Source organism: Rhinopithecus bieti, unplaced genomic scaffold, assembly GCF_001698545.2.
Source record: "Rhinopithecus bieti isolate Rb0 unplaced genomic scaffold, ASM169854v2 scaffold_22, whole genome shotgun sequence".
Classification (NCBI taxonomy): Eukaryota; Metazoa; Chordata; class Mammalia; order Primates; family Cercopithecidae; genus Rhinopithecus; species Rhinopithecus bieti.
Window position 1 is genome coordinate 99,831 of NW_016803136.1, and position 26,326 is coordinate 126,156.

General features: G+C 54.5%; 1 protein-coding gene across 12 annotated transcripts in view; it reads right to left on the minus strand.

Annotated features, from left to right (window-relative positions):
* The window catches only part of RPH3AL (rabphilin 3A like (without C2 domains)), a 142,188-nt gene that overhangs the window by 26,630 nt on the left and 89,232 nt on the right, over positions 1-26,326 (minus strand). For all 12 annotated transcript variants that reach the window (XR_001883610.1, XR_001883635.1, XM_017863188.1 and 9 more), the window contains exon 5: positions 4,058-4,232. Coding sequence is in view for 10 of the 12 variants with exons in the window: in XM_017863188.1 (XP_017718677.1) it covers positions 4,058-4,232 (175 nt within the window). In the remaining 2 variants the exon portion in view is untranslated. The remainder of the gene's footprint in view (positions 1-4,057; positions 4,233-26,326) is intronic.

Consider the following 26,326-nt stretch of genomic DNA (forward strand, 5'->3'; position numbering starts at 1 on the left):
AGGGGAGAGGAGGGTAGGGGAGAGGGAGGGAAGGGGAGAGGGAGGGGGAGAGAAGGAGGGAAAGAGAGGGAGAGAGGGATGGAGGTGGCAAAGAGGCTTAGAGAGGGGCTGAGAGCACGAGTGAGCTGGTGCTGTGATCGGCTCCAGGCCAGTGACAGGGACTGTGGGGCAGGAGGAGGATATGCTGTGTCCCAGGAGGAACAGCGTCTGGTGAGAGCAGAGGGTGGTTTTCACGGCCTCTGAGTATCTCCTGGGACCTTCCAGCAGACCGCGACCCGGAGGAGCCTGCTGACCTCCATGAAAACCTCTCCGCAGGCCTTTCAGGCGTTCAGGAGTGGGTGGGCGGCTCATCCATTCATTTGCTCACTCATGTAACAAGTATCTATCCCATGCCTACCCCCTGCCACGTGCTGAGGAATCGGCCTGTTCAGGACAGACATGGTGCTGCCCACCTGGAATTGCCAGTGTGCTGGGGGACCATGCCTCAGTGCTGGCCACTCTGTTTCCACTTGAGCACAGTTTGGGCTGAGTCTGGTGCTGTGAGGGCCGTGCTTGTCAGACAGGCTCCGACACGGCACACAGCTGCAGCCCTGAGCCCAGCTAGCTGCCTGGCATTGGGGTTCCCGCGCTGGTGGGGCTGGGGGTGGTGGCAGGGATGCCACTCTCAGGGGCAGAAAAACCACAGTGGGTCCTCAGTCAGCAGCAGACCAGACAGGCCCAGTCCCCGTGCCAGTCCCCCAGGACTGCTCACTGAGGGCCGTCTTCTGCAGGAGCCTGACAGCTGTGAGACCAGCCTGAGAAGGGCCATAGGCAGTGGCCTCTGGCAGCTTAGGGGGCTTCCTAGAGGCAGGCAAGGCTGAGCCCTCCCCAAAGGCTGCCAAGGACTTTATCGGAGGCCCTGTGGATCACCACAAAGGCACAGAAGGGCTGGCAGGCCTCTGCCCCACCCCCAGGCTCAGGACTGCTGCTGTACGGACAGTTCCAGCCGGACAGGGTCAACTGGCCTCCCACAGGCACCCAGCAGCCACCCCGTGTCCCCTGCAAGTACACAGCCAGGTCTGGGATGGCCAAGGGACTGCTCAGTCAGAAAGCACACACCTCGGCCTCGGCACAGGCTAATCAGAGGGCACACCGCGGCCACTCAGGAACAGGCCAGAGGCAGGCCAGGAGCCATCCCCTAAGCGTGGTCCCCCGTGGTCACCCTGCACACCTGACACTTGGACTTCTGGGGACAGAAACTATCTGCCTCCTTCCTGCCTCCCAGGCGGTGCCCCCTCCACCCGTGTGTGGCTACAGATGCCTCCCGAGCCACCACGAGCAGCCTGGCCACCAGCCCTGACCGCCCTGCTGCCCGGGGGCTGACACACCACATGGGTCACCTGGACAATCACAGAGCCCGGCACAGAGGGTCCTAGGGGGGTTTGCAGTCGGTGCCTTGGAGGGATCACAAGTTCACACAAGGGAGCCTCCGCATTGTCTGTCCTGGCCTCTGTGCAGAGTCAGTTAATAAACAATGTCTATTGCAAGAGTGTGGGGCCCCTGCCCTCCTCGCCCACGAAATTAAAAGGCTAAATCTGCATGGCTGAGGGGAGGGGGCTCTGCTCCTCCCCAGGGTGTGCTCATGTGCATGGGAGTGTATGTGTAAAGCTAGTGTGTGTGCACGCACGTGTGAATGTGTGCATGCATGTGTGAGTGCGAGTGTCTGAGCTTGTGTGTGCATGTGAGCAAGTGTGTGTGTGCGTGTGTGTGCGTGTGTGCGCAAGTATGGGTACACGTGTGTGCATGTGGGTGTGTGGATGTGAGCGTGTGTCGATGTGGATGTGTGTGTGCGTGTCAGTGTGTGGGTGTGAGCGTGTGTCGATGTGGATGTGGATGTTTGTGTGGGTGTGTGTGTGTGGATGTGAGTGTGGGTGTAAGTNGATGTGGATGTGTGTGTGCGTGTGAGGGTGGGGGTGTGAGCGTGTGTCGATGTGGATGTGTGTGTGCGTGTCAGTGTGTGGGTGTGAGCGTGTGTCGATGTGGATGTGGATGTTTGTGTGGGTGTGTGTGTGTGGATGTGAGTGTGGGTGTAAGTGTGTGTCGATATGGATGTGTGTGTGTGTAGGTGTGAGCGTGTGTGGATGTCAGTGTGTATCTGTGAGCATGTGTGTGTCGGTGTGAGCGTGTGTGGATGTGGATGTCAGTGTGTGTGTGTGGGTGTGAGCATGTGTGGGTGTGAGCATGTGTGGATATGGATGTGTGTGTGTATGTGTGAGCGTGTGTGTGGGTGTGAGCGTGTGTGGATGTTTGTGTGTGGGCATGAGCATGTGTGGGTGTGAGCATGTGTGGATGTGGATGTGTGTGTGAGCGTGTGTGTGGGTGTGAGCGTGTGTGGATGTTTGTGTGTGTGTGTGTGAGCGTGTGTGGATATGGATGCCGGTGTGTGTATGTGTGTGAGCGTGTGTGTGCCCTGACTTGGAGCAGACGGGCAGTGACAGCTCTGGAAGTGGGGCATAGGCTGCAGCTGCCCCACAGGCCTTCAGCCTCCCCTGCTCTAACAGCTCCAAGCAGCATTTTAAACCCACAGGTGTCCACCAGCTTCTGCTCCCACTGTCTGCGGGACGTGGACAAACCTCAGGGCTCAGCAGGAGAAAGCCTGGGCTCCGAGGGTGGCAGGCAGAGGGACCACGTGGAGGACGCCCCTTCTCCAGCCAATCGGACACTCACTTCCAGGCTGGGTGGCCATAGTGCCCCTCAGGCCAGTGTCCCAGCCAGGCCTGCACCCCTCCTCCTGAGGGACTTGCCGCCTGCCCGGTCTACACTGCACTGCATCCCACGGTCCCCACGAAAGTCTGTCCATGGCAGCCATGTCAGGGGCTGAATTCACAGGCAGCAGAGCGTACACAGCACCTGGTGGGACCCGCGAGGAGACGCTGCTACGAGGGAACTGGGGTGCTGAGGACAAACAGCCTGCAGGCTGCACGCCAAGGCACGGACGCCGATCTGCCTGGCAGGTCCGGGGATGAGGGATTTATACGTCTACATACGTTGTTGGACAACGTTCACATGTTTGTACTAAACATGCATTACTTTTGTAGCAAGAAAAAAGCCCGAATGACATAAAGATGGTCAGATGTCAGTCACAACCAAAGACCAAGATGTTCCACAGTCCCTGAGAAGCGGCCACCAGGTCTATTGCCCCGGGTCCGTTCCTCCAAGATGAGCCATGATCCGAATGAGCCTCCCTCCCCACTCTGCCTGTCTCATCTAAGACCCTCAGACTCCAAGTATTCGGCGGAAACGTGAGCACTTCAGAGCAAAAGGACCCAGACACCAGAGAGGGCAAGAGCCTGCGCTTGGATCCCAGCTCAGCCACACACCTGCTGAGAAAGTCCCTCCTCTCCTCTGAGCCACAGGTACACCCGTCTCTAAAACGCAGTCATTAAATCACTGCCCTGTCCACCTTCCGAGCCTGTGGTGAGACCAGGAACTTTGAAAATAAAACCACAAACATCAAAGCAACATGAAAACTGCGGAGAGCGGTCCACAACCAGGTGCCACCATCATTGCCAAGTGGGGAGGCCACCTGGGACACACGCACCTTAGTGCCGCCACCAGAACACCCAGGGGCACTGGGCACAAAGTCACCTTACTCATCAGGGCCAGGAAGCCAGGAGTCCTCCCTTACTGAGACACAAGTGCCAGGAAGAGATGGTGAGGGCCTGCCTGGGAAGGACGCAGGTTTTACACTTTGCAAAAAACCTCAATGGACATCCCATTTCTGTGAAGATACAGAGTGCTGCTCATGGCACCCTCGCCCCCAGATCAGAACTTGTATGTGAAGGTGCCCCCCGGGCCCTCCGGCCGCGCTCCTGCACAGAGCAAACGTCAGCGGCTGGAGGTCCCCGCTGCTCACTCAGGAGAAGGTGTGCAGCCGAGGGCACGAGGGGGACGCATCACCAGAATGAGCCACGTGGATGGAGGGTACGGGGGACTGGCCTTGTGCCTGCAATCTCCCGGGCTGCCTGACGACCCAGACTTCACAGGCTATCCTGGGAGACAGGCAGAGGGGACTTACCTCTTCCTCGGGCCCACGTGTAGATGCGGCCGGTCTCGGAGCTTCTGGGCTCTCGCTCTGCCGGTTCCAATGGCACAGGTCGGACGTGGGGGTCATCAGCTCGGCCAGGGGTCTTCAGGGGCAAGATATACTTGGGGAGCCCTTTGTAGAACCAGGCCCCCGACCTCTTCCAGACCTGAGTTGGGGAGAGAGCTGCGTGGGGCACAGGACGCAGAGGAGTCTCTCCTCCTGCTCCTCGCCCAGATGACGTGAGGCAGGACGCGGAGAGCTAGGAGCAGAGTGGGAGTGGGAACGCTGGCTCTGCCCTCCCCAGCTGATGGGCTGGGCTGTCACTCACCTTCCCAGGACTCAGGACAACCAGGAGCTAAGTCCCATGAACTATCCAAACCTTCTTTCTCTACTTCTTTCTCTCCCTTATTTTAGAGTTGAGGACTTGCTCTGTTGCCCAGGCTGGAGTGCAGTGATGCAGCCTCCACCTCCTGGGCTCACACGGTCCTCCTGCCTCAGCCTCCTCAGCAGCCGGGACCGCTGCACCTGGGTCTACGCTTGCTTTAAAGACAAGTCCACATCCTCCTGTTTCTCTCTTGCAGAGCAGGGACCTCCGTACGGGCCCGGCATGTGAGAAATGTTTATGACAACTGACCACTGTTACCGTCTGTATCCTCCACAATGCGGGATCCTAGAGGGTGCCTAGTCAGACCCCTGCCCATCCTCAGGCCTGTCCAGCTCCTGCTGGAAAACTCCTAGTGACAGGAAGCCCACAAGCCACCAGGCACTGCTGAGTCTCCACTAGATCTACCAGTGACTGGCACTTCCTTCCCGCCAGCTGACCTCCCGGGCACCTTCTCTTGCTGGCCTGAGGCACAGGGCTGCACGGGACGGACCCTCCCAGCCGCGAGGTCCTGCAGACACCTCCCCAGCCCCCAGCTCTCCTCGGTGCCATGCCCAGACCCCCAGCTTCTCAAGGACAACACCCGCGGTTCCTCAGCTGTCCCAAGTCCCCTCTCGTCGAGTCACCCCCTCTCACCATGTTTGTCACTGCCCCTTGGGAGAGGGGCTCAGAAGTGGCCACAAAGCTTCTGGCTGCCCCCAGGGCACAGCCACTGACTTTCCACCCTCTTTCCTGCCTCAGTTCTGTCCTGCTTGGGTCCTGAGCCTCCCAGGAGCCCCTCTTGACCCCATGTGGTCCCCCAGGAACTCTGAGAGCCAGATGGGTCAGACGGTGCCTGCCAGGGCCCAAGCAGGTACAAAGCATCCCTTTATCACTGCCCTGGGGAAGTGGTGAGAGGAGTCACCCTCAAGCTGCCCAGACATCCCCAAAGGCTGGCAGAGCCCCAGGAATCCAGGGATGCCCACCCTGAACTCAAAGGGTGGGAGGTGCTCTGGTCTGGGACGCACAACCCCTTGAGCTCTGAGGGGTCCCTCTGTTCCTCCACCACCCCCAGCTCGGACGCCCAGGCTCCCCACTCCTGCTGTCCCTGGAAGCAGGGCTGGATCAATGGCAGCTTCCACACTCACTGTGTGGCTTTGAGAGGATTACTTAACTTCTCTGAGCCTAAGTTTCCTTATTGATTAAATTGATTAACTGTGATAGCTTCTGAGAAAGTTGGAAGTGCTCAGCAGAGCAAACGGCACCCAGAAGGTGTTCACAAGATGCCACCTGCCTGCCTCCTTCCTGTCCCTTCTGCTCAGGGCTCCAGGGTGGACCAACAGAGGCTGGAGGGAGAACCGGGCTGGGCCACATCACAGCCCTTGGAAGCTCTTCTCTGAAGGCTTCTCAGCTGGGACAGCCTCTCCAACAGCAGCAGAAAGGACTGCATCTTGGAACCACCGATTGGAATTCAGACCAGCCACTGAGTTAAGGTCCCTAAATGTTTAATGCCTCCTTCAGAAAACACCACATGCTGTGTAGTCTCTTTTCTGATGAAGGAAATAAATTCAGGGTGTTTAGTCAGGAGGCGTGGGAGCCTGTAAACGAAACTTTGCAAACACCTCAACTGACATGACCCTTCTCAGAGAAGGGCAGGCCAAGGTTCCGAGCTGACATCCTAAATTTGAATCCGGGGTCCGGCACCCAGCACCTGTGTGATTCGGAAACACTGACCTCCCTGGCCCTCAGTTTCTTCATCGTTAGGCAAACACAGGAGCAAGGCTTATCTCACTGGGAGGACTTGAGGATCAGGCCCAAGAATGATCGTGAAGCCTCGAGGGTCAGTGCCAGGCACACAGCAGCCTCTCCACAGAGGAGAGGCCCATGGGCACCACTGCCACCCCCTCCTCCCACCTGGCAAACACAAACAGCTTTATCACTGGTGGGCCAGTTCCCTACTAGAAGAATTTAAAACCAGAAGACCAGAGTCCACCTGATTCTGAGACATTGCTTCCCACCCCCCAAACTTCCTCTGCACATTAATACTGTGGGATATTAACAAGAGCCAGGCCAAAAAAAAAAAAAACTGTTTTCTAATCACATACACTTGAAAAGTACTAGGTTAAACCAAGCTCCATCGCTGCGGGACTTCTCAGAGCCTTTACTAAGCTCTATCACTGCAGGAACTCTCAGAGCCTTTACTAGGCTCCACCGCTGTGGGACTTCTCAGAGCCTTTACTAAGCTCCATCGCTGCGGGACTTCTCAGAGCCTTTACTAAGCTCCATCACTGCAGGACTTCTCAGAGCCTTTACTAAGCTCTATCACTGCAGGAACTCTCAGAGCCTTTAATAGGCTCCATCGCTGCAGGACTTCTCAGAGCCTTTACTAGGCTCCATTGCTGCGGGACTTCTCAGAGCCTTTACTAAGCTCAGGTGCACAGGATCATCCCAGGGGCAAAAGAACATATCATGCTCTCTACCCAAAATCTGCCTGGATGGTTCCTAGAGAAACTCGACAGTGGTCATGGGTCTGCATAGACTCCGCACCTACCTGAGCAGCACTGACCGTCCACTCAGAGTGATGTGCGTCTGCACCGCCGAGTAGGCTGTGGGCACCTCCTTCTGCTCAGAGTACCAGGCACGGACTGCCAAGTCCAGACGAGGTCCCTGGCGTGAACCCCTCACTGGCTTTCCCAGCCACCCTGTGTGAAGGGCCTGCTTTTGTGTGGTTGTTGAACAGCCTGAGCCTGTCTGGTGGGATGGATGCTTCGTGGCACCCGCTTTGGAAAACCCTTTCTGAGCCTCTCAAATCCTTCCTACAACACATATTTATCTGAATGGGTAATAAAGGCACACGGTCTAAAAATCCACAAAGTGCGAAAGTAGCCAGTCTCCTCCCCCTTCCCAGAAGCATGTGGTGATTACAGGTGTTCGAGGAAGCTTGGTTATTATCTCCACTTTTCAGGTGGGGAAACTGAGGCTCCAACAAGTTCAGCCATTTCCCCAAGGCCAGCACACCATTCTATGGGCCTCTACTCCACACGGAAGGCCCCAGAGTCTCACCCAACAGTTTACAGATGCAAAGCAGATGCTCACTAAACCACAGATGAGTGGTGAATAAATCCTCAGTGGGTCGGACGTCAGTGTGGACTCCTCATGTCCTACAGGCAGGACCCCAGCGCAGAGGGGACTGCCCGATGGGAGGAAGGAGCAAACACACAGCAGCCACCAAGGCCACCCCGTCTCTGGAGAGCTCCTGCGAGGCTCATTAGAGCAGGTGCCCAAGTCCGAGAGGTCAAGGGGGCCACGGGTGCCGGCGAAGGGCTCGCTGAGCCTCCCACTGATAAGCAAAGGCTCTGCCCATCCTGCCCCGAGCACGCCACCTCCCTGCGCCCATCCTGCCCCGAGCACGCCACCTCCCCGCGCCCACCCTGCCCCGAGCACGCCACCTCCCCGCGCCCATCCTGCCCCGAGCACGCCACCTCCCTGCGCCCATCCTGCCCCGAGCACGCCACCTCCCCGCGCCCACCCTGCCCCGAGCACGCCACCTCCCCGCACCCATCCTGCCCCGAGCACGCCACCTCCCTGTCCTCCACTGTGGGCTGGGCCGGGGGACACCAAATGAAGCAAGCCCTTAAGAGCCATCTGGACAGCGAGGCCTGTGCAGGCTTTGAACCTCACACCGCACTCTCCCCTACCCGCCACGGAAGCTTTCTCTTTTTTATTTTTATTTTTATTTTGAGACAGGGTCTTGCTCTGTCACCCAGGCTGGAGTGCAGTGGTGTAATCGGCTCGTGCAGCCTTCCCCGCCCCAGGCTCAGGGGATCCTCCCACCTCACCCTCCTGAGTAGCTGGGACTGTGGGTGGTGCGCGCCAACACACCTGGCTAACTTTGTATTTTTTGCAGAGATGGGGTTTTACCATGTTGCTCAGGCTGGTCTCAAACTCCTGGGCTCAAGCAATCTGCCTACCTCAGCCTCCCAGTGCTGGGATTACAAGCACGAGCCTCTCCCTTTTTTTATCTTCCTGAAAAATACATACCTAGCACACAAAATGAGCACAATAACAAAAAAGCAAAATGAAACTAGGCCACCTATAACATCGCTGCACGGAGACAGCCCTGCGGAGCGTGGTGGTGTGAGGTTCCTCACACCCTGGCTGGGCAAACCGTTTGTTCGTTTGAAAACTAGGCTAATGTAGCTGCAGCCTGTTCCTGCTCCTCAACACCTGACTACACATCACACCGTCGCTCCAGATTCATAACTTCTCCATCATCATTTCTAATTGCTCCACAGTTTGGATTTATTACACTTAATTAATCCAGCGCCCCACCAAGGGACATGTTTCCAATCTCTCGTCCTCACGAGCAGCACCGCAGCCGTCACCCGAACCCACCACATCCCTCCTCCCGTACCCACCGCAGCCATCACCCGAACCCACCACATCCCTCATCCCGCACCCACCGCAGCCATCACCCCGTACCCACCACGGCCGTCACCCCGTACCCACCACGGCTGTCACCCCGTACCCACTGTACCCATCACCCGTACCCACCAAGGCCATCACCCCGAACCCACCGCATCCCTCATCCCGTACCCACCGCAGCCATCACCCGAACCCACCACATCCCTCATCCCGCACCCACCGCGGCCATCACCCCATACCCACCATGGCCGTCACCCCGTACTCACTGTACCCGTCACCCGTACCCACCAAGGCCATCACCCCGTACCCACCGCATCCCTCACCCCGTACCCACCGCATCCCTCACCCATACCCACTGCTGCCATCACTCTGTACCCACCGCATCCCTCACCCCGTACCCACTGCTGCCATCACCCTGTACCCACCACATCCCTCACCCTGTACCCACAGCAGCTGTCACCCCGTACCCACTGTATCCCTCACCCGTACCCACCACAGCTGTCACCCTGTACCCACCGCACCCCTCACCCTGTACCCACCGCATCAAGCCAGTTGTCGGTTATTGCTTTAGGAAACGCGGGATGATTTTGCCCTTTTCCAAAATGCTTGGGACAGAAGCGCTTCCGATTTTGACTTTTTCCGAATTTTAGAATAATTGCATTATACTTAACCAGTTCAGCATCCGAAATCTGAAATGCTCCAATGAGCATTTCTTGAAGCATCATACATTCAGAGAGTTTTAGATTTTGCAGCATTTCAGCTTTGGGTTATCTGATTAATGATACTCAGCCTGTATTCCACAGAGCGGGGTTGCAGGGTCGAGAACTGTGTGTGTTTAGATGATGACACGGAGTCCGGCCACCCTCTAGGAGGAAACGCCACATTCCCAGGAGGCCCCAGTGAGTGTTTGCAGGGTGGGGACCTCAGCATACGCTCCCTGGTGGAATCCAAGGCCTCCTCTGTGGACGTGATAGGGGGCGGTTCCCACGGAACCATGGGGGGCCTGGGGAGAGGTATCCGTCAGGACGTGAAGTCGCCGGAGTGACGGGCGCAGGGCGAACAATGGAGCTGCCCTACCACCCCTAGGACAGGCCTCGGGGCTGAGAGCGCTGCCCCACTTCACGCCCAGCCAGTCAAGGCTCTGTTGAATGGGGAGCCAGCAGGCTGATGCTCAAGGTGACGTGGCCGTGTGGCCGAGCCATCTCTGTCGTGAGGCGTCAGGGGAAGAGCTGCATTCCCGTACTCTGTGGGGCCAAGAACCTCATCAGTGCCAGTGAGTCCTCATCTCACGGCCTTCTGGGCTTCTCCTTTGTAGCCATGGACCACAGTTTTGGCCTCTGGGTGTGCATGGTCCTTTTTCAAGACATTTTAAATGTTTTCATTGTGTTAAAATATTCATAACATAAAATGTATCACCCTAGGTGCAATCCATCTCCAGAACTCTTCATCTTGCAAAACTGAAACTCTGTAACCACTAAGCAGTAGCCCTCCGCCGCCCTGGCCCCTGGCCACCCCAGTCTGCTGTCTGTCCCTAGCAATATGACTACTCTGTACGTCCTATAAGGCGAGCTGCACGGTGTCTGTCCTTTTCTGTCCCTAGGAATATGACTACTCTATGTATGTCCTATAAGGAGAGCTGCACGGTGTCTGTCTTTTTTGCTGCTTATTTCACTCGGCATCACTTCTTCAGGGTTCACGCATGCGGGAGCCTATATCAGAACGTCCTTCCTTCCTGAGACTGAGCAATGTTCCCCTGCACGGAAAGATCACATTTTGTCATCTGTTGATAGGTGCGTGGGACGCTTCCACCTGTTGGCTGGTCCTTCTGTGATAGGTGCGTGGGATGCTTCCACCTGTTGGCTGGTCCTTCTGTTGTCATCTGTCCCCCCACCAGGCCCCACCAAACAGGAGGAAGCATCACAGCCATCTTGCTCACCACTGTCTTCAAGCTCCTAGCACACGCCTGACACATCGTAGGTGTTCAGTAAACGCTGGCTGAATGGCTGTGTTGGCAGCTGTGCGTCGTTTGCTGCAACACGTCTCAACCTACAGTCTGCCACGTTCCTGGGGAAGAGGCCTGGGGGTTTCACTCAAGTTCCTGTAATTAATCAAATGGACTTCCTATTTCATATTAAAAGAGGGATAAAGAGGAAGGGCTTGAGGGGGTGTGCTGGTGGAGAGGAAAGCCCAGTGAGCCTCCCTGACTGCCCAGGGTGCTCCCAGACTCTCCTCCCCAGCTGCCTTGCCTCCCCTGGCATATCCGAGCCCCCAGCCCGTGCCTCAGCCTTGCCTCCTGCTGCAACAGTCTGTCTCCCATCCCCACTCGACAATCACTGCTCAGCGAAGTTCTTTTGGAAGACAGATGAAGATCACACGATCCCAAGCATCAGGCTTGAACTGCCATTGGTACTCAGCCATTCGGGGCTAGGCAACCTTTTTTAATTTTTGAGACAGGGTCTCACTCTGTTGCCCAGGCTGGAGTGCAGTGGCACGATCATGGCTCACTGCAGCCTTGACACTCTGGGCTCAAGGAATCCTCCACCTCAGCCTCCCGAGTAGCTCGGGCCACAGGAACACGCCACCATGGCCTGCTAAGTTAATCATTTTTGAACTATAAAAAAACCCATCAGCTGCATACGATTCACCCTGATATTCATACTCAGCAGGGGCAAGGACCCCACAGGCCGGGCAGGCCACGTTCCTCCCTGGGGATCTGTGGGCAGGTCCATGAGCACCCGACGGATCAGCCATTCCCTGTGAGTCCATCGTAACGGGGCCTCTGCTCTGACTCTCTCGTGCTGTCGTGTAGTCCAGGTGGAAGGTCTGAGGACTCACCCTGACCACCCAGCATGGCCGGTGATCTGGACCAGCACGAGGAGCAGCAGTTCCTAAGTCCTAGCATCGGGGACCGGAGCACACGGGTGTATCAGCCAGTACGGGAGGTGCACCCATGCGGACGTGCACAAAACACACTATCAGTATTTTGGAAAATGCCTTCCACATGGGAGAGCAGGTCTGGTGAGGTGAGGTGAGGTGCAAAGGACCCCAGCTGGGCTGAGCTCTGAGCTGCAACCCCCACCCCCAGGCCAATCTATGCACACCCACAGGCCTTCTCTCCTCGCTGCCCGCCCCCACTCTGCAAAACACACCACGGGAGCGTTAATCACGTGACTTCTGCTCTGTGCGTCTGGGCCCATCACCCGCTGTCTGGCATCCACATCTGCCCCTCCCCACAGGGAACAGTGGCAGGAAAAGCCCTTGTGGGAATTAACCCCCCACACCCACCCCAGGCCATCCCACAGATTGAAAATCAGCTACTTTCTGGAGAAGCCGAGCAATTCTGCAAAACCCTACTCGGCTCCCCACGTGTGGTTTGCTGTGATAAGGCCGGCAAAGCAACCAGCCTTGAAAATGCCATTTAATGAGAAAAAACCTACAGCCGCCATGGCAGTAGCCAGGGTGTCCGGCAGCAGTAAATGCTCCTGGTGCTGCTGCTCTCCCTGCTCCGAGGTGTGCGTTACCGTTTCAGCTCACGGCCAATCTGACGGCAGATACCAATGGATATTCGCCCAGCTGTTCCCAGGGAATTTTAATTACCATAACAATTGCTAATCACTAGCATTTCCCAAATGGTTGTGGCTGGAGAAGGTGGTAATTGTCAGCCTGGTGCTGGAAAGAGGAGTCTCACGGACCGGCCACCGGGGAGGGTGGGGCAGGGGGAGCCTGAAGACCCCTCTGTCTTTCCATTGCTCCACCCCTTCCCTGTGTTACTCCTTCTCCCATGCCACCCTGAGAGTGCACCTGGCTTGAGCTCAGATGAGCCTATCCACTGGCCCAGGGGTCCAACCTCTCTGCCCCAGCCCCACGGGTCAGAGCAGGGGATGGTCTGTGGCCTGTGCACCTGCTGTTCCTTCTCCCTGGAGTGCCTTTCATCGGCATCTCTAACAGGCAGCCATGCTTCCCCTGGAGGCCTTCAGTGGGTGCCCCTTCGTGCAGAACCAGGGCCCCTCTGCCATGCTCCTGGAGGCCATGTGGTCCCACTGGTACAGCACGCCACACCCGGGCTGGAGCTGACTCACCTACCTTCCTGAGCAGGAGGCTGTGAGCTCTTCAAGGGCAGGGCCGTGCCTGAGCCATCTCCGGATTCCCGGGACCCGGTGAGGAGCCTGCTTTATTACTGACTGGCCACACGGACCACGAAGGGCAAGCAAAGGTACTGTCTCCAGGGGACAGAGGGGAGACCTTGCCTTCAAGGTAGACTGCGCTCTGTCTGCCTAACAAGCTCCAGACTGAACCAGTCTTGGAGAACCACGGAGATGACCTGTGACACAGCGGTCTTCCCATTTACACTGCGGTTAAAGATCTCTTCAAGGGCCAACCCGCTCTGGCAGAGCAGAGGCAGCACCCCTCCCTCCCCCATTACCTGAACACACACTCACAATGCTGGCCTCCCAGGAACCGGAACAGGCAAGTTAAACTCCACAGCAGGCCAACAACGCCCCAGGACCCAGCCTCACCTCTCACCCCCCCACCCCCATCACCAGGCACACCTGCTCTCACTCCCGTGACCACACGAAGCTCTCCTCTATGAAGACGTTGTTACTTCTCGCTTCCCTGGACTAGCTCATCTCCAGCCTCTGGGAAATCACTTTTATCCAGAAGCTTCCACAGACAGAATCTTGCATGTCTCCACTGCTACGCACACACCCTGGGCGAGGAGCACCTGTTTCTGTGTCTGTTTCCTGCTGCAGGGAAAGCTCCATGACAGCGCGAGCTCGGCAGAGCACCTGGCAGGTGCCCGCGCACAGCAGATACCCAACAAATAGCCAACTGAACACACATCCAAATTGCAAGGCTTCAGTAACTCAGGTTGCTTAGGAGAAGCGCAGGCTCTTCGGGGGTGCTGGGGGCTGCACTGTGTGCCCCAAATCCACATGTTGAAGCTCTAACCCTCACGTGCTGCTGAGTGGCGATGGGCCTGGGGAAGGGAATTAGGGTTAGATGAGGGTGACTGCTGCCCTTATGAAGAGACAGACGCCAGGAGGATGTGCATCCTCTCTCTGCCTTGTGAGGGCACAGCGGGAACACAGCCACTTGCAAGCCAGAAAAAGAGCCCTCACCAGGGATCCGAATTCACCAAGGATCTGAAACAGCCCCTTGATCCTCCCCCTCCCCAGAGCGGTGAAGAAGCAAATTCCCACGGTTTGCACCGCTCAGTCCATGGCATGTCGTTACAGTGGCTCAAGTTGACTAACATGGAAAAGATAGGCCACGTATAAGGAAAGCAGGCTCAGAATCGCTTTAGACTTACTGCTGGAACAGCGGCTGCCCAAAGACTCTGGATCTGGAATTCTATCAACCCAATGGGAGGGCAGAATACAGTCATTTTTAAACTGGCCAGGACGCGGAGTTTCCCTCACACACACTCCTTTCAAGAAGTACTTAAGGACAGGTTCCAGGAAAACCCCAGTGAAAAACAAGAAAGAGGAAAACGTAGGATCCTGGAAACAGTCTCCAACTCAAAAGGTGAGCTGAGGGGAAGTTTCTGGAAGGCAGCACGCAGGAACTACTCCAGGGTCTGGAGCGGATCTCACAGGAAAACAGAAGGCTCCACACGATAGATGGTAAAATTAAAAACCGCATAAAAGAGGATGTAAAATTTCACTCTTCTGTTGTCAATAAGAAACACAGTCAATAAAACTCCAGGAAAACTAAAAGTTACACCAGAACATCATGGCCCAAATACTGGGTAAATTAAAATGTGACAGGGTTGAAGAAATTCAGAGTTTAAAAGGAATGTTTGCTCAGAATAGTGGGAACATTCTCCTTGGGGTGGTCTAGGGGTCAAGGTCATTATAAAAATGTGATCCTCACATACGTTTGAGCCTAAGATGTTTAATGTTGGCTTTTTTTTTTTGACATGGAGTCTCGCTTTGTCACCCAGGCTGGAGTGCAGGGGCACAATCTCGGCTCACTGCAACCTCCGCCTCCTGGGTTCAAGCAATTCTCTGCCTCAGCCTCCCGAGTAACTGGGATGACAGGTGCCTGCCACGACGCCAGTTAATTTTTGTATTTTTAGTAGAGATGGGGTTTTACCATGTTGGCCAGGCTGGTCTGGAACTCCTGACCTCGTGATCAGCCCACCACGGTCTCCCAAAGTGCTGGGATTACAGTCGTGAGCCACTGTGCCTGGTCTACAAAATAATTTTTTTATAATGTAAATCCCAGCCAGGCGCAGCGGCTCACGCTCATAATCCCAACCCTCTGGGAGGCTGAGGTGGGAGGACCACTTGAGGCCAGGAATTTGAGGCCACCCTGGGCACGCTGTTTACATCTTCCCTGTGGCCCAGCTTTTGTGGGTGTGCAAAAGTCACGCGACAAACCATCCAACGAATCCTAAGTCCATGCCCCCAGCCATCTCCTTTATCTAACACCCACACACCAAGTCAGTATTTCCCCTGCCCTAAATCAGTGCAGAGCCAGGGACCAGAAAACGAGGGGCAGCCCCTGTGCCACAAAGCCCGCGGGGTTACTCAGACCGGCCCCACCTTGCTGTCCCCGCAGGAGCCCCAGGAAAGGCTGTGGACGTGCTCTCCCCTCTCCTCTGCCCACGACCGGCTCTGCTGCTTCCCCATGGGGCCCCGCCCGACAAGGTGGTCCCCTCCTCTCGGGAGCTGTGAGCAAGAAACTCTTTCAATGACATTAGCCTCTTGGCATCATCACTCCGTCACCTGCCTGAAGACCTGGGCACAAATCATAAAGCATGGAAGAATTAATCATAGCAACGAACAGAATCAAAATGTAAATGCTGGCAATCTACAAGTAAAGATACCAACTAGACAAGGAGGGAGGTGGGCGTGGGGGAGGAAGAGGAGGCCTCCACACCCACAGCTCACACAGAGGGAGTCCAGGGTACCAAAGCTGATGGAAGACGACAGAGGAGAATATGATACAAAGTCACAAACTTAATCAAAGAGCCAAAAGTAATAACAAAATGATCAACATCACAGGAGAGACGGGAAGCAGAGTAGTCCAAGCTAGCCAGCTCCTCACCTTGCATGGCCAGGAGTCAATAGAGAGTCTCCCAAGTTGGTAAATCAAGAAAGGCACGGCAGGAACTGGCACGTGGACGAACAGGCAGCAGCGGGTGACGTGCTGGCAAGGAACCCGCTGGGCGACTGCCGTTCCCCAGCGTTAGCTCTTCTGAACAATTTGATTTTTTAAAACCATATGATGTGTTACTTTGATTAAAATTAAAACGTAACAGATTGGTAATTGGATGTTGACATTATTAAATCCTCAGTCTGCATGGCAGGTCGACTCGTGGGGAGCCGGCACAGTCTATGGCTGGTATCCTGAGTCCGGATGCAGCTTAAGGGAGAAAAGCTGGTAGCTCAGGAAAGGAAAGGGACATAGTGAGTAAAATTTTCTGCCATGGAAGAGACTTTGTGAGGTTATCGTTAGTTTGAGAACGTCAGTGTACATTGGGAACACACCGACACTTCTGTCCCTGAAGAAGGCCAACTTCCCTCTGGCACATCACTGCACCCACCTAACCACTCAGTCAGATTTTTGGCCGCGGGCACCTCGTCAGGTTTTCAAGGGGAACCAAAGTGGGTCCAGCAGGAAACAAGGGCTGGGGGCATCGTGCTGTTAGTGGACACAACGCTACTTTCTGAGACGGCTGGGCAGTTTTCTGATCAGGTTTCAAAGCCACAGTTTTGGCCACATGCGACAAGCTGGACTCTCCAAGAGCCTTGGACCCACACCAATACTGAACAAGCCCAGATGACGTGAGGTGTGCTAAGGTAACATACATACTTGTTTCTAGCATTGTTTTCTACCGGAAATGCCATCTGTCACTCAGACCCGAATAGAACCACCCTACCTCAAAGTTCGTTCTGGCTGACCAGCAGGATACCCTTCCGAGCTGTGGCACGGCTGGATGGATCAGAATCCATAGCCAGTGACAGCAGGATTACCCTTCCAAGCTGCTGCAGTGCGCGGCGATGGGGAGTCAGAACGCATAGCGTGTGGACAGCAGGATTACCTCTTCAAAGCTTGTGCAGCACGTGATGTGGTGAGTCAGAATCCACAAGGTGTGGACAGGATTATTCCTTCGAGCTGTGCAACGCTGGATGGGGGAGTCAGAATCCATAGCGTGTGGACAGGCAGGATTACCACTTCCGAGCTGTGGCACGCTGGATGGGAATTCAGAGTCCATAGCGTGGGACAGCAGCGATTAACCGACTTCCTGAGCTGTCACGCCTGATGGGAAAAGTCAGAGTCCATAGCGGTGGACAGCAGGAGTGACCCTTCGCGAGCTGTGCAGCAGCTGATGGGGACTCGGAATCTGCAGTGTGTGTGTGACCACTGCGTGGTGGTTTTCCGCTGATTGGTGTGGGGAGTGCATGAAGCACGTCACAAGGCCTGTTGGCCTGTTGGACGCATGTGTGACCACGCGGGACCAAGGCAGAAAGAGGTCAGCATTTGCTCTTCTAAGGGTGGAGGATGACGCTTCCACCTGTGACTGGTATCGGAAAAAACGGAACACAGAGCTGCAGCCATTCTTCCCCAAGCACCTGCTTACAGGTGTATCATAGCTCAGGTGACCAGCGGATGAAGTCAAATAAAAATCTCAGGAATGGGGAACTCGTGGTACCCGAGAATTCACAGTGGTCAACGAAAGACAAAATTCAGCCTAAATTACTGATGTGCACATAACTACAAAACATGAAAATCTGAAAGAAATTATGCTTTGAAAGTAGATATAAAAGAATCAGTAAACGAAACAAATCTGACCCAAAATTCCAGATTGTCTCAATAAAACCCAAAAAGTAGCTGGAAATAAACACATTGGGTCCCTCACACTTTATAAGAAGAGGGAAGAGACTATTTTTTTTCTTCAAGGCAGGGCCTTGCTCTGTTACCCAGGCTGGAACGTAGTGGTGCAGCCTCGGCTCACTGCAACCTCCACCTCTGAGGCTCAATCGATCCTCCCACCTAGGCCTCCCGAGTAGCTGGGACTGCAGGCATGTGCCACCACGCCCAACTAATTTTTTTGGTAATTTCTTTAAAGAGAGATGAGATTTCACCATTTTGCCCAGGTTGGTCTCAGACTCTTAGACTCAAGCGATCCTCCCACTTTGGCCTCTCAAAGTGCTGGGATTACAGATGCCTGGCCAAGAGTTATTTTTTCTATTGTAATATAAGTGATTAGATAAGTATAGCTTTGAATATTCAAAAGTTACATATGTGCATACACATATCCAGCTAAGACAACCAGCAGAATGAAAACTAGAAAACAGTTTTGTCATCCTGAAATACTTGATCTGCTGACGGTTTTTTCTTTTATTCCTTCCTTCCCTCTTCCCTCTCTTGGGCTCTGTTTATAATTTCTCCTTGTTGTGGTCCTTTTCCGTTCAGTAGGAATCAAGTTTAGGGTAAGTCTTTCCTCATCATTTCCTTCCCTGACCTCGGGAAAATGACACAAACAGCATCTGAAGAGGGAATCAGTGGATATTAATTCATCCAAATCACATTTATTAAGCATCTCCTGTACCGTTCTAAGATTGAGCTAAGGAAGCAAAATCCAATGGTCTTGCAGACGGGAGGCCGGTGGCACAGATCCGCAGTGGGCTATCTTCTCTCCCACATGAGTGTTTATGCCTTGCCTTTGGGCCCTTCTGTTCTGGGAGGGTTCCGCTGACTTCCAGCCCAGGGTGAGCCTCTGCTTGCAGCAGATGTTCAGCATGAGGGGGCAAAGCACAAGGAAGGGATCCAAGCCCCCAAGAGGGTCTGAGCCGCACCAGGACAGCTGGGCAGAGCTGTGGGCAGCCTCTTCCTCCTGCCTCTCTCCCCACCCAGGCATCCATTTGGTCCAATTCCTTCTAAAGTGCTAACTCATTCCTAATTGAGGTGTGAGCTCAAAGCGAAGTGAGACCCCGTCCAGGAGGATTTATGTATTTGTATTTTAAAAGATGACACTTTAAGGCCTTTGTGGGGTGTGTGTGTGTGTGTGCACCTGCGTGCATGCTGGTGAGCCAGGGAGAAAGCCCCCAGCACCACCATGCTCCCCCCAACCCCGGTGGGAATGCACAGATTCATCAAATTCATCCTGCCTGGAAAGTCCGCTGCCTCCCCACGCTGCAGGTGGCTGGCTGGCTCCCCTATACCCAGTTGGAGGGCCCTGCCCTCACCAGGAGATGGGCTGGAAATCACACCCCAGGAAAGACAGAGCACGCACCTGCCCCTGCCCTTTCTTCCAAATCCCTCCTGGAGCAGCAAAGCTCCCCACTCAACCCAGGAGAGCACAGCTTTCTCCAGAGCCTGAGTTTCACTCTTCATTTCAAGTGGGTTTTTGAGCAACCAGGTCAGTCTGGGAGGCAGGCAATTGCCAGCACAGTAGAAAGGAAAAATGGCAATGAGAAACAGAATTCTGAGGGTGCTGTTTTCTTGACAGATGATTTAAACACCTTGGCTACATTATTTCAGAACTAGAGGAAATGCTTTGGCTTCCATTAACCCCTGGCGAGGGGCTGGCTTCCGCGCGGCTTCTGCACAATTACCCGTGAGGAGCGCTTGCCAGCCGCAGAGGGAGGTGTCATCCAGCGCTGGCTCCCGATGGCTGCGGGGCTGCGTGCCCCTGGATCAGGGAGAACTTGGGGACAGGCTGCCAAACTTCACGGCTGGCCTCACCCTGCCTTGTAGCCCAGCCTCGAGATCTGTGCTCCATGGACACCCCATGGCTTTTGTATCGTCTCTCAGGTCACCTGTGATGAGGAAAGGTCCCTAGAGCTGCTGAGAACAAGGGCCCCTGTCTGCTCTCTGGTCCTGCACACCATCTTCTCCCTTTGTCCAGATGCTCTTGGAAGCTCAGCAAATCCATGGAGGCCAATGACACTTTCATCTGCTGCTCTTAAAGACTCGGGTGGTCAACACTGGACACACAATCCCCTCACGTTCAGCCGGCACGCAGCATGGAATCCCTTTGAGCCCCGGTACTGAGGCTGCTCTGACAGCGGTCTGGGAGAGGGCAGGCCTGTTCCGTGGTGTTTGGCTGTGAAGCCGTGCCCTGTTCCCGGATGGAGTGGGCTGCGTGCAGGAAATGAATAGGGGCTGGAGGCAGAAAATTGGACAGGCCAGTTAGACCGAGCCAGGTCTTTTCAGAGGAGCTTCATGATTTTGATTCAATTCCCAGGACAACAAATATGCCTGTGTTTAAACACTGCCTCGGAAACATGCTCCCAAGCCAAGGAGAAACCCTGTCTGGGCTGAGCCCTCCTCAGCAGGGTTCGAGGGTGGTGCGGCGTGGGGGCGACATCTGGGGCCACTTTTCCAATTACGTATTTGATTAGTACCTCATTTCCGATGGGGCTTGTTTCCTCTCAGGGAAAGCCTCTAATTCTGGATTCCACTGCTTTCTCTGTCTTCCAGAGCCATCACTGTCTCCTGACCACGTTTAGCTCTTTGGCTTTTCCCTTGCATTCTGGGAGATCTTACAGGTCTCTCTCCATATCACTGGTTTAAGCTTCTTATTTTTTGCCTGATTTTAGTGACCTCCTCTCATCTTTCAGGTGTATGCCCGTGAAAGCCAGCAAACCTACAAAAGTGTATTTCATACAGACATTTCAAAGAATCATATTCGAGTAAATACCTGTGAGTTCATCAGGAAAAAAATGGTGCTGGATCTGAGCAGCTCCCATAAACCCACCCTCCCTTCTCAGTGGTAATCACCACCTGGAATTTTGTATTAAGAAATTTTTTTCTTTTTTTATTTAAAAAAAAAACAAACGGATGTTTTTTTTTTTTTTTTTTTTGAGACGGAGTCTCGCTCTGTCGCCCAGGCTGGAGTACAGTGGTGCGATCTCGGCTCACTGCAAGCTCCGCCTCCCGGGTTCATGCCATTCTCCTGCCTCAGCCTCCCTAGAAGCTGGGACTACAGGTGCCCGCCACCTCGCCCGGCTAGTTTTTTTGTATTTTTAGTAGTGACGGGGTTTCACTGTGTTAACCAGGATGGTCTCAATCTCCTAACCTCGTGATCCGCCCACCTTGGCCTCTCAAAGTGCTGGGATTACAGGCAGGAGTCACTATGCCCGGCCGCATTTATAAATAAATACTGTTGACCCATGAACCACATGGGCTGCGGCTACACAGGCCCACTCCGAGCTGGATTTTCCTCTCCCTCTGTCACCCCAGAGACAACGAAAGCAGCCCTTCCTCCTCCTTCTCCACAGCCTACTCAACACGAAGACAAGGATGAGACCGTCACGATGACCCACTTCCCTTAAGGAAGAGTAAATTCTCTCTTGCTTATGGCGTTTTTTTTTTTTTTTTTTTTTTTTTTTTTTTTTGAGACGGAGTCTCACTCCGTCGCCCGGGCTGGAGTGCAGTGGCCGGATCTCAGCTCACTGCAAGCTCCACCTCCCGGGTTTACGCCATTCTCCTGCCTCAGCCTCCCAAGTAGCTGGGACTACAGGTGCCCACCACCTCACCCGGCTAGTTTTTTGTATTTTTTAGTAGAGACGGGATTTCACCATGTTAGCCAGGATGGTCTCGATCTCCTGACCTCGTGATCCGCCCGTCTCGGCCTCCCAAAGGGCTGGGACTACAGGCGTGAGCCACCGCGCCCGGCCGCTTATGGCGTTCTTAATAGCATTGTCTTTTCTCTAGCTTATTTTATTGTAAGAATATAATATATTATGCATATAATACACAAAATGTGTTAACTGAATGTTTTTTATTGGTAAGTCTTCCAGTCAACAATAGGCTATTAACTAAGCTCTGGAGAGTTAATAGTTATATTAAGATTTTAACTTTGTTTTTGTTTTCATTTTTTTTGTTTTTTTTTTTGAGGCAAGGCCTCATGCTGTTGCCCAGGCTGGAGTACAGCGGCACCACCTTGACTCACTGCAACCTCCACCTCCCAGGTTCAAGCAATCCTCCCACCTCAGCCTCCCGAGTAGCTGGGACCACCAGGCATGAGCCACTACACCAGGCTCATTTTTAAAAACGTTTTGTAGTGACAGGTTTCGCCTTGTTACCCAGACTGGTCTCAAACTCCTGGGCTCAAGAAATCCTCCTGCCTCAGCCTCCCAAAGTGCTGGGGCTACAGGTGTGAACCACCACGCCCAGCTCACTGTATTTTTAATGCGTCCTTTGGTGAGCTTAGCTGCAGTTGTATGTTTCACTGCTGCCTATTATTTCACAGCCAAAATTCATCCTTTCTACATGAAGGGACATGTATAATAGGTTATTATTTCCAGGGTTTTTTTCTCTTACAAAAAATCCTCCCACGTGCATCTGTGGCCTGTTTCCCGGGGAGCACAGCCTCTCTGGGGCCCACACCTAGGAATGGGTTTCCAGGTCAAATGTCACGGAGATGATACTTAGAACTTATGAGGTGCCAGGTGCAATACGATGAATCAGCCGGGACTCCTGCAGAAGAGGCTTCTCGGATTTAATTTGCAGACAGGGAGCATCAGGAATTGGTCCATGGCCATGACATTGACCCTCAAGTCAATGTGGGGTTGGCAGCAGCTGGCAAAGTTCAAGGACCCAGAGGACAACCAGGTCCTGGGACCCAAAGCCAAGTTCAGAGATGCAAATTGTTACATGACAGTCAGGGCCAGACTGTGGGCTGGGCTTTCTGTCGGAGCATGAACCCAGTCTGGGAAGGAACCATTTTTACAAGGTCAGGGCAAGGAGATGAGAAGCAGGGACTCAGGAGTCCCCCAGATATAACAGTCGGGAGTCACCACGTTGGCAACTAAGGAGAAGACAAGGATGAAAGGCCACTTCTGTCCAAAGGTACTTCTCCAGCTTGCAGCCTTGGCTTGGAACAGGAGGGTCTGAGGGCAGGCGGAGGGAGCTGATCTAGTAGGAAGAGCCGGTCCAGCAGCCCGGGTGGACTTCCAGTGCTACGAGTCCTTGGACTCTCACGTAAGGGCCGGGAGCTTCCGTTTAGCTGTAAAATGGGAGCATTTGTTCCCCCGTCCCCAAGCCTCATGCCATGCCCAGAGGAGGATCTCAGCAAGGGCCAGTTCTCTTCTGCTTCTGTTTTTCATCAGAAGAATTTTCTGGCACCTCGGGAGAACATGCATCTTGAATTATTTCTTGAGAAGAGGGGATGGGTGTGTTTTTCCAGGCTGGGCACCACCTAGGAGCTTATTAAATACTTCCTGAAGGAGGGTGCCACCCTCCACTCCCCAGTCTCCATCTGCGAGACAGCTGGCTAGGGGGAGGGGCACCACTGTGCCAGCCAATGTCACTTGGCATCTGAAAACGGGCAGGAAAATCGGCTCATCCAAATTTTTATTCAAATGAATGCAAGAGAAAGACCAAATTCAGATGCTTTCTCCTTAGCTTTTCGCCCCCTTCTTCAGGAGCACGCACAGGAGGGCATGGCACTGGGGAAAAGCAGGAGGCCCAGCAGGGAGGAGGGAGTAGGCAGGGTGGTTGCTGCGTCTGGACGGCGTCCCATCAGCTGCCCCGTGGGGTGGATTCACACCCTGCACCTTGCCACAGTCACTGGGCAGATTCATGTCCCGCACCTTGTCACAGTCAAGGCTGGTTGCAGGCTGCAGGGCTCCCAGCTCTGCCCACTCTGAGCTCACCTGCTATGGCTAAGAAAGTGATGGTCTCCCAGGGGCCCCACAGAGTCAAATGTCAGGAGCTGTGGGCTACATTTCTGGTGGGCCAGGGTGTTTCGGTGAACCACGTCAGCCCACCTCCCTACTGTCCACAACCAGGGAGCCTTCTAGGACCACCTGCCACCTGCCTTAGGGGAACCAGGGCCCAGTACTTAGAAAGTGGGGAGCCTTGCTGGCCCCCCGGCTTCACTGTGAATACCCTGAGCATGAGACAGCGTCCCCTTCCCCGGACCACTTTCCCTGCAGATAGCCACTGGCCTCCTGCTGCCTCTGCTTCAAGTCGGCCGAAACAGAACCTTTTCAAAGAAGCCCACGTTGGCCAGTCTACCTTTCCTACCTATGATAAAATGTACGAAACAATGTACCATTCGAACCGTTGTTAGGTATACAGTTGAGTGACGTTAAGTATATTCACAGGGTTGTGCAACCATCGCCACCATCCATCCTCCGGACTTTTTCATCATCCCAGACTGAACTCTGCCCATTCACTACTGACGCCCCATCTGCCTCCCCTGCCGACCCCTGGCAACTGCCTTTCTGCTTCCTGTCGCTAAGAATTTGGCTGTTCTAGGACCTCATATAAATGGAATCTTGCAGTATCTGTCCTTTTGCGTCCGGCTCTTTTCACTTGGTACTCTGTCCTCAAGGTTCATCTGAGACACAGCGAGTGTCAGAATCTCCTTCCTCTGGGAGGCTGAAGAATACCAGTAACATTTACGTCTATACCATGTTTTGTTTATTCGTCCGTCTGACGACAGACACTTGTGTTTCTCCCGTGTTTTGCCTCTTGAGAATAATGTGGCGAGGAACACGGGTGTACACACATCCATCTGAGTCCCTGCTTTCAGTTCTTCTGGACGTAGTCCCAGAAGCGGAGTCGCTGGGCCCAGTGGTAATTCTGTTTAATGTTTCGAGAAACCGCCACCCTGCTCTCCACAGCGGCCACACCTCTTTGCATTCCCACCAACAGCGCACAAGGTCCTAATTTCTCCACATCCTCACCAATGCCTGGTGCCTTCTGCGTTTTAGATAACAGCCATCCTAATGGGTATGCGGTGGTGGCCAGTCTACTTTAACACGGCAACCTCCCGCCCGCCCAGCCTTCCCAACACTCCTGATTCCTTTAGGCAGTTCTTTCTCTTTTTTCTTTTTAGAGACAGGGTCTTGCTCTGTTGCCAGGCTGGAGTGAAGTGGTGCGATCACAGCTCATTACTGTTTGAAACTGCTGGGCTCGAGCAATCCTCCTGCCTCAGCCTCCTGAGTAGCTGGGAACAGGTTCACGCCACCAGGCCCGGATGATGTTTTATTTTTTAGAGACTAGGTATCACCATGTCACCCAGGCTGGTCTTGAACTTCTGGCCTCAAGCAGTCCTCTTGCCTCAGCCTCCCAGAGTGCTGCGTGTGAGCCACTGTGCCTGACCTACTCATTCTTTTTCCTATTCAGCATCTAATGTGTGATATGATCTGCTTATTTACACTTCATTGTCTGTTCCCCACCCTCAGGCCCAGTCCCCACCAGAACGCAAGCTCAAGGCAGAGCTAGTTCACCACGGCTGTTTTCCAAGGGCCTCAAACATTGCCCGGCCCATGGCAAATCCTCAGTGAACATCAGAGGAGTAAGTGATTCGATGAATAGAGTTGTGAGAAGGTGTTTTGGAGGAAGACACATCTGGCTTCAAGCCTGGCTCCATCAAGCACATCTAGCGTCTTTGGGCACGTGACCTCCTCGCTCTAAGCTTCAGTTTCTCCAACTGTCACAGGGGACAATGGGCTCCCGTGGGGATGAAGCGGGATGTTCACGGCCTGGCCCTTAGTGGGCACTCAGCTCATGCCTGCTGTGAACGACAGGACTCCTTTCATGTGCCTGGGTGTGAACAATGAACTCGCAGACGGAGCACAGTGCTGAGAAAGTCAGCCGCCTCTTGGATCTCTCAGAGCCTCAGAGGCAAACTTCTCCTGTGCACAGGCACTGCTCAGGTAGACGCCCCAGGCAAGGGGCAGGGGAGGGTGGGATGGCTGAGTCCATCTACAGGGGCACAGTGCAGGAGTCCTCATGAGGCAGACTGCCCTGGGGGCTGGTGGGCACCAGGAGCCCGCTCCTCCTGCCACCGCCCACATGTGGGAGGCCAGGAGGCTGCACCGATAGCGGGTCTCTCCGGCAGAGCCACGGAGGCATGGGAGGCGACCAGCACACTGAGGAAGTGTGACCATCCAGGTCCCCCAGGGACGCCGTGACAGCAGCCCAGAGTGAGCCAGGCACAGACGGAGGGGTGCTCAGGCAGCCGCCCACCCCAGCACCAGCCACCCACTCCTGAATGCACTCACAGACCTCCGGAGGGGGCCCTCCGGCAAAGCTGTTTGCAGCAAAAATCCAAACTGCAAGTAACAGCAGAACCAGGAGAGAAACAGCGTGGCGAAACAGATGGCAGCGTGCGGTGAGCACAGGCCGCCTGCCCGGGAAGCAGGTGCCACAAGGATGCTGGGCTCGGGCTTGGCGAGCACGGCCAGTTCCCACCAGTGGCTGGGCTGGCTGCGGAATTTGGGAGCCCCCGATGATCCTGACCTTCCATAGGCCTATGAGGCCCAGACTGAGGAAGAGTCTCCTGGTTGGAAGACCTCAGTGTGCTGCTTATCACCTCCAGGATAAGTGGGTTGGAGATTATTTAAAGACCCAACCCTGCCAGGCATGGCAGCTCATGCCTGTAATCCCAGCACTTAGGGCAGCAGAGGCAGGAGGACTGGCTGAGTTCAGGAGTTTGAGGCCGGCCTTGGCAACATTGTGAGATGCCATCTCCACAAAAAAAAAAAAAAAAAAAAAAAAAA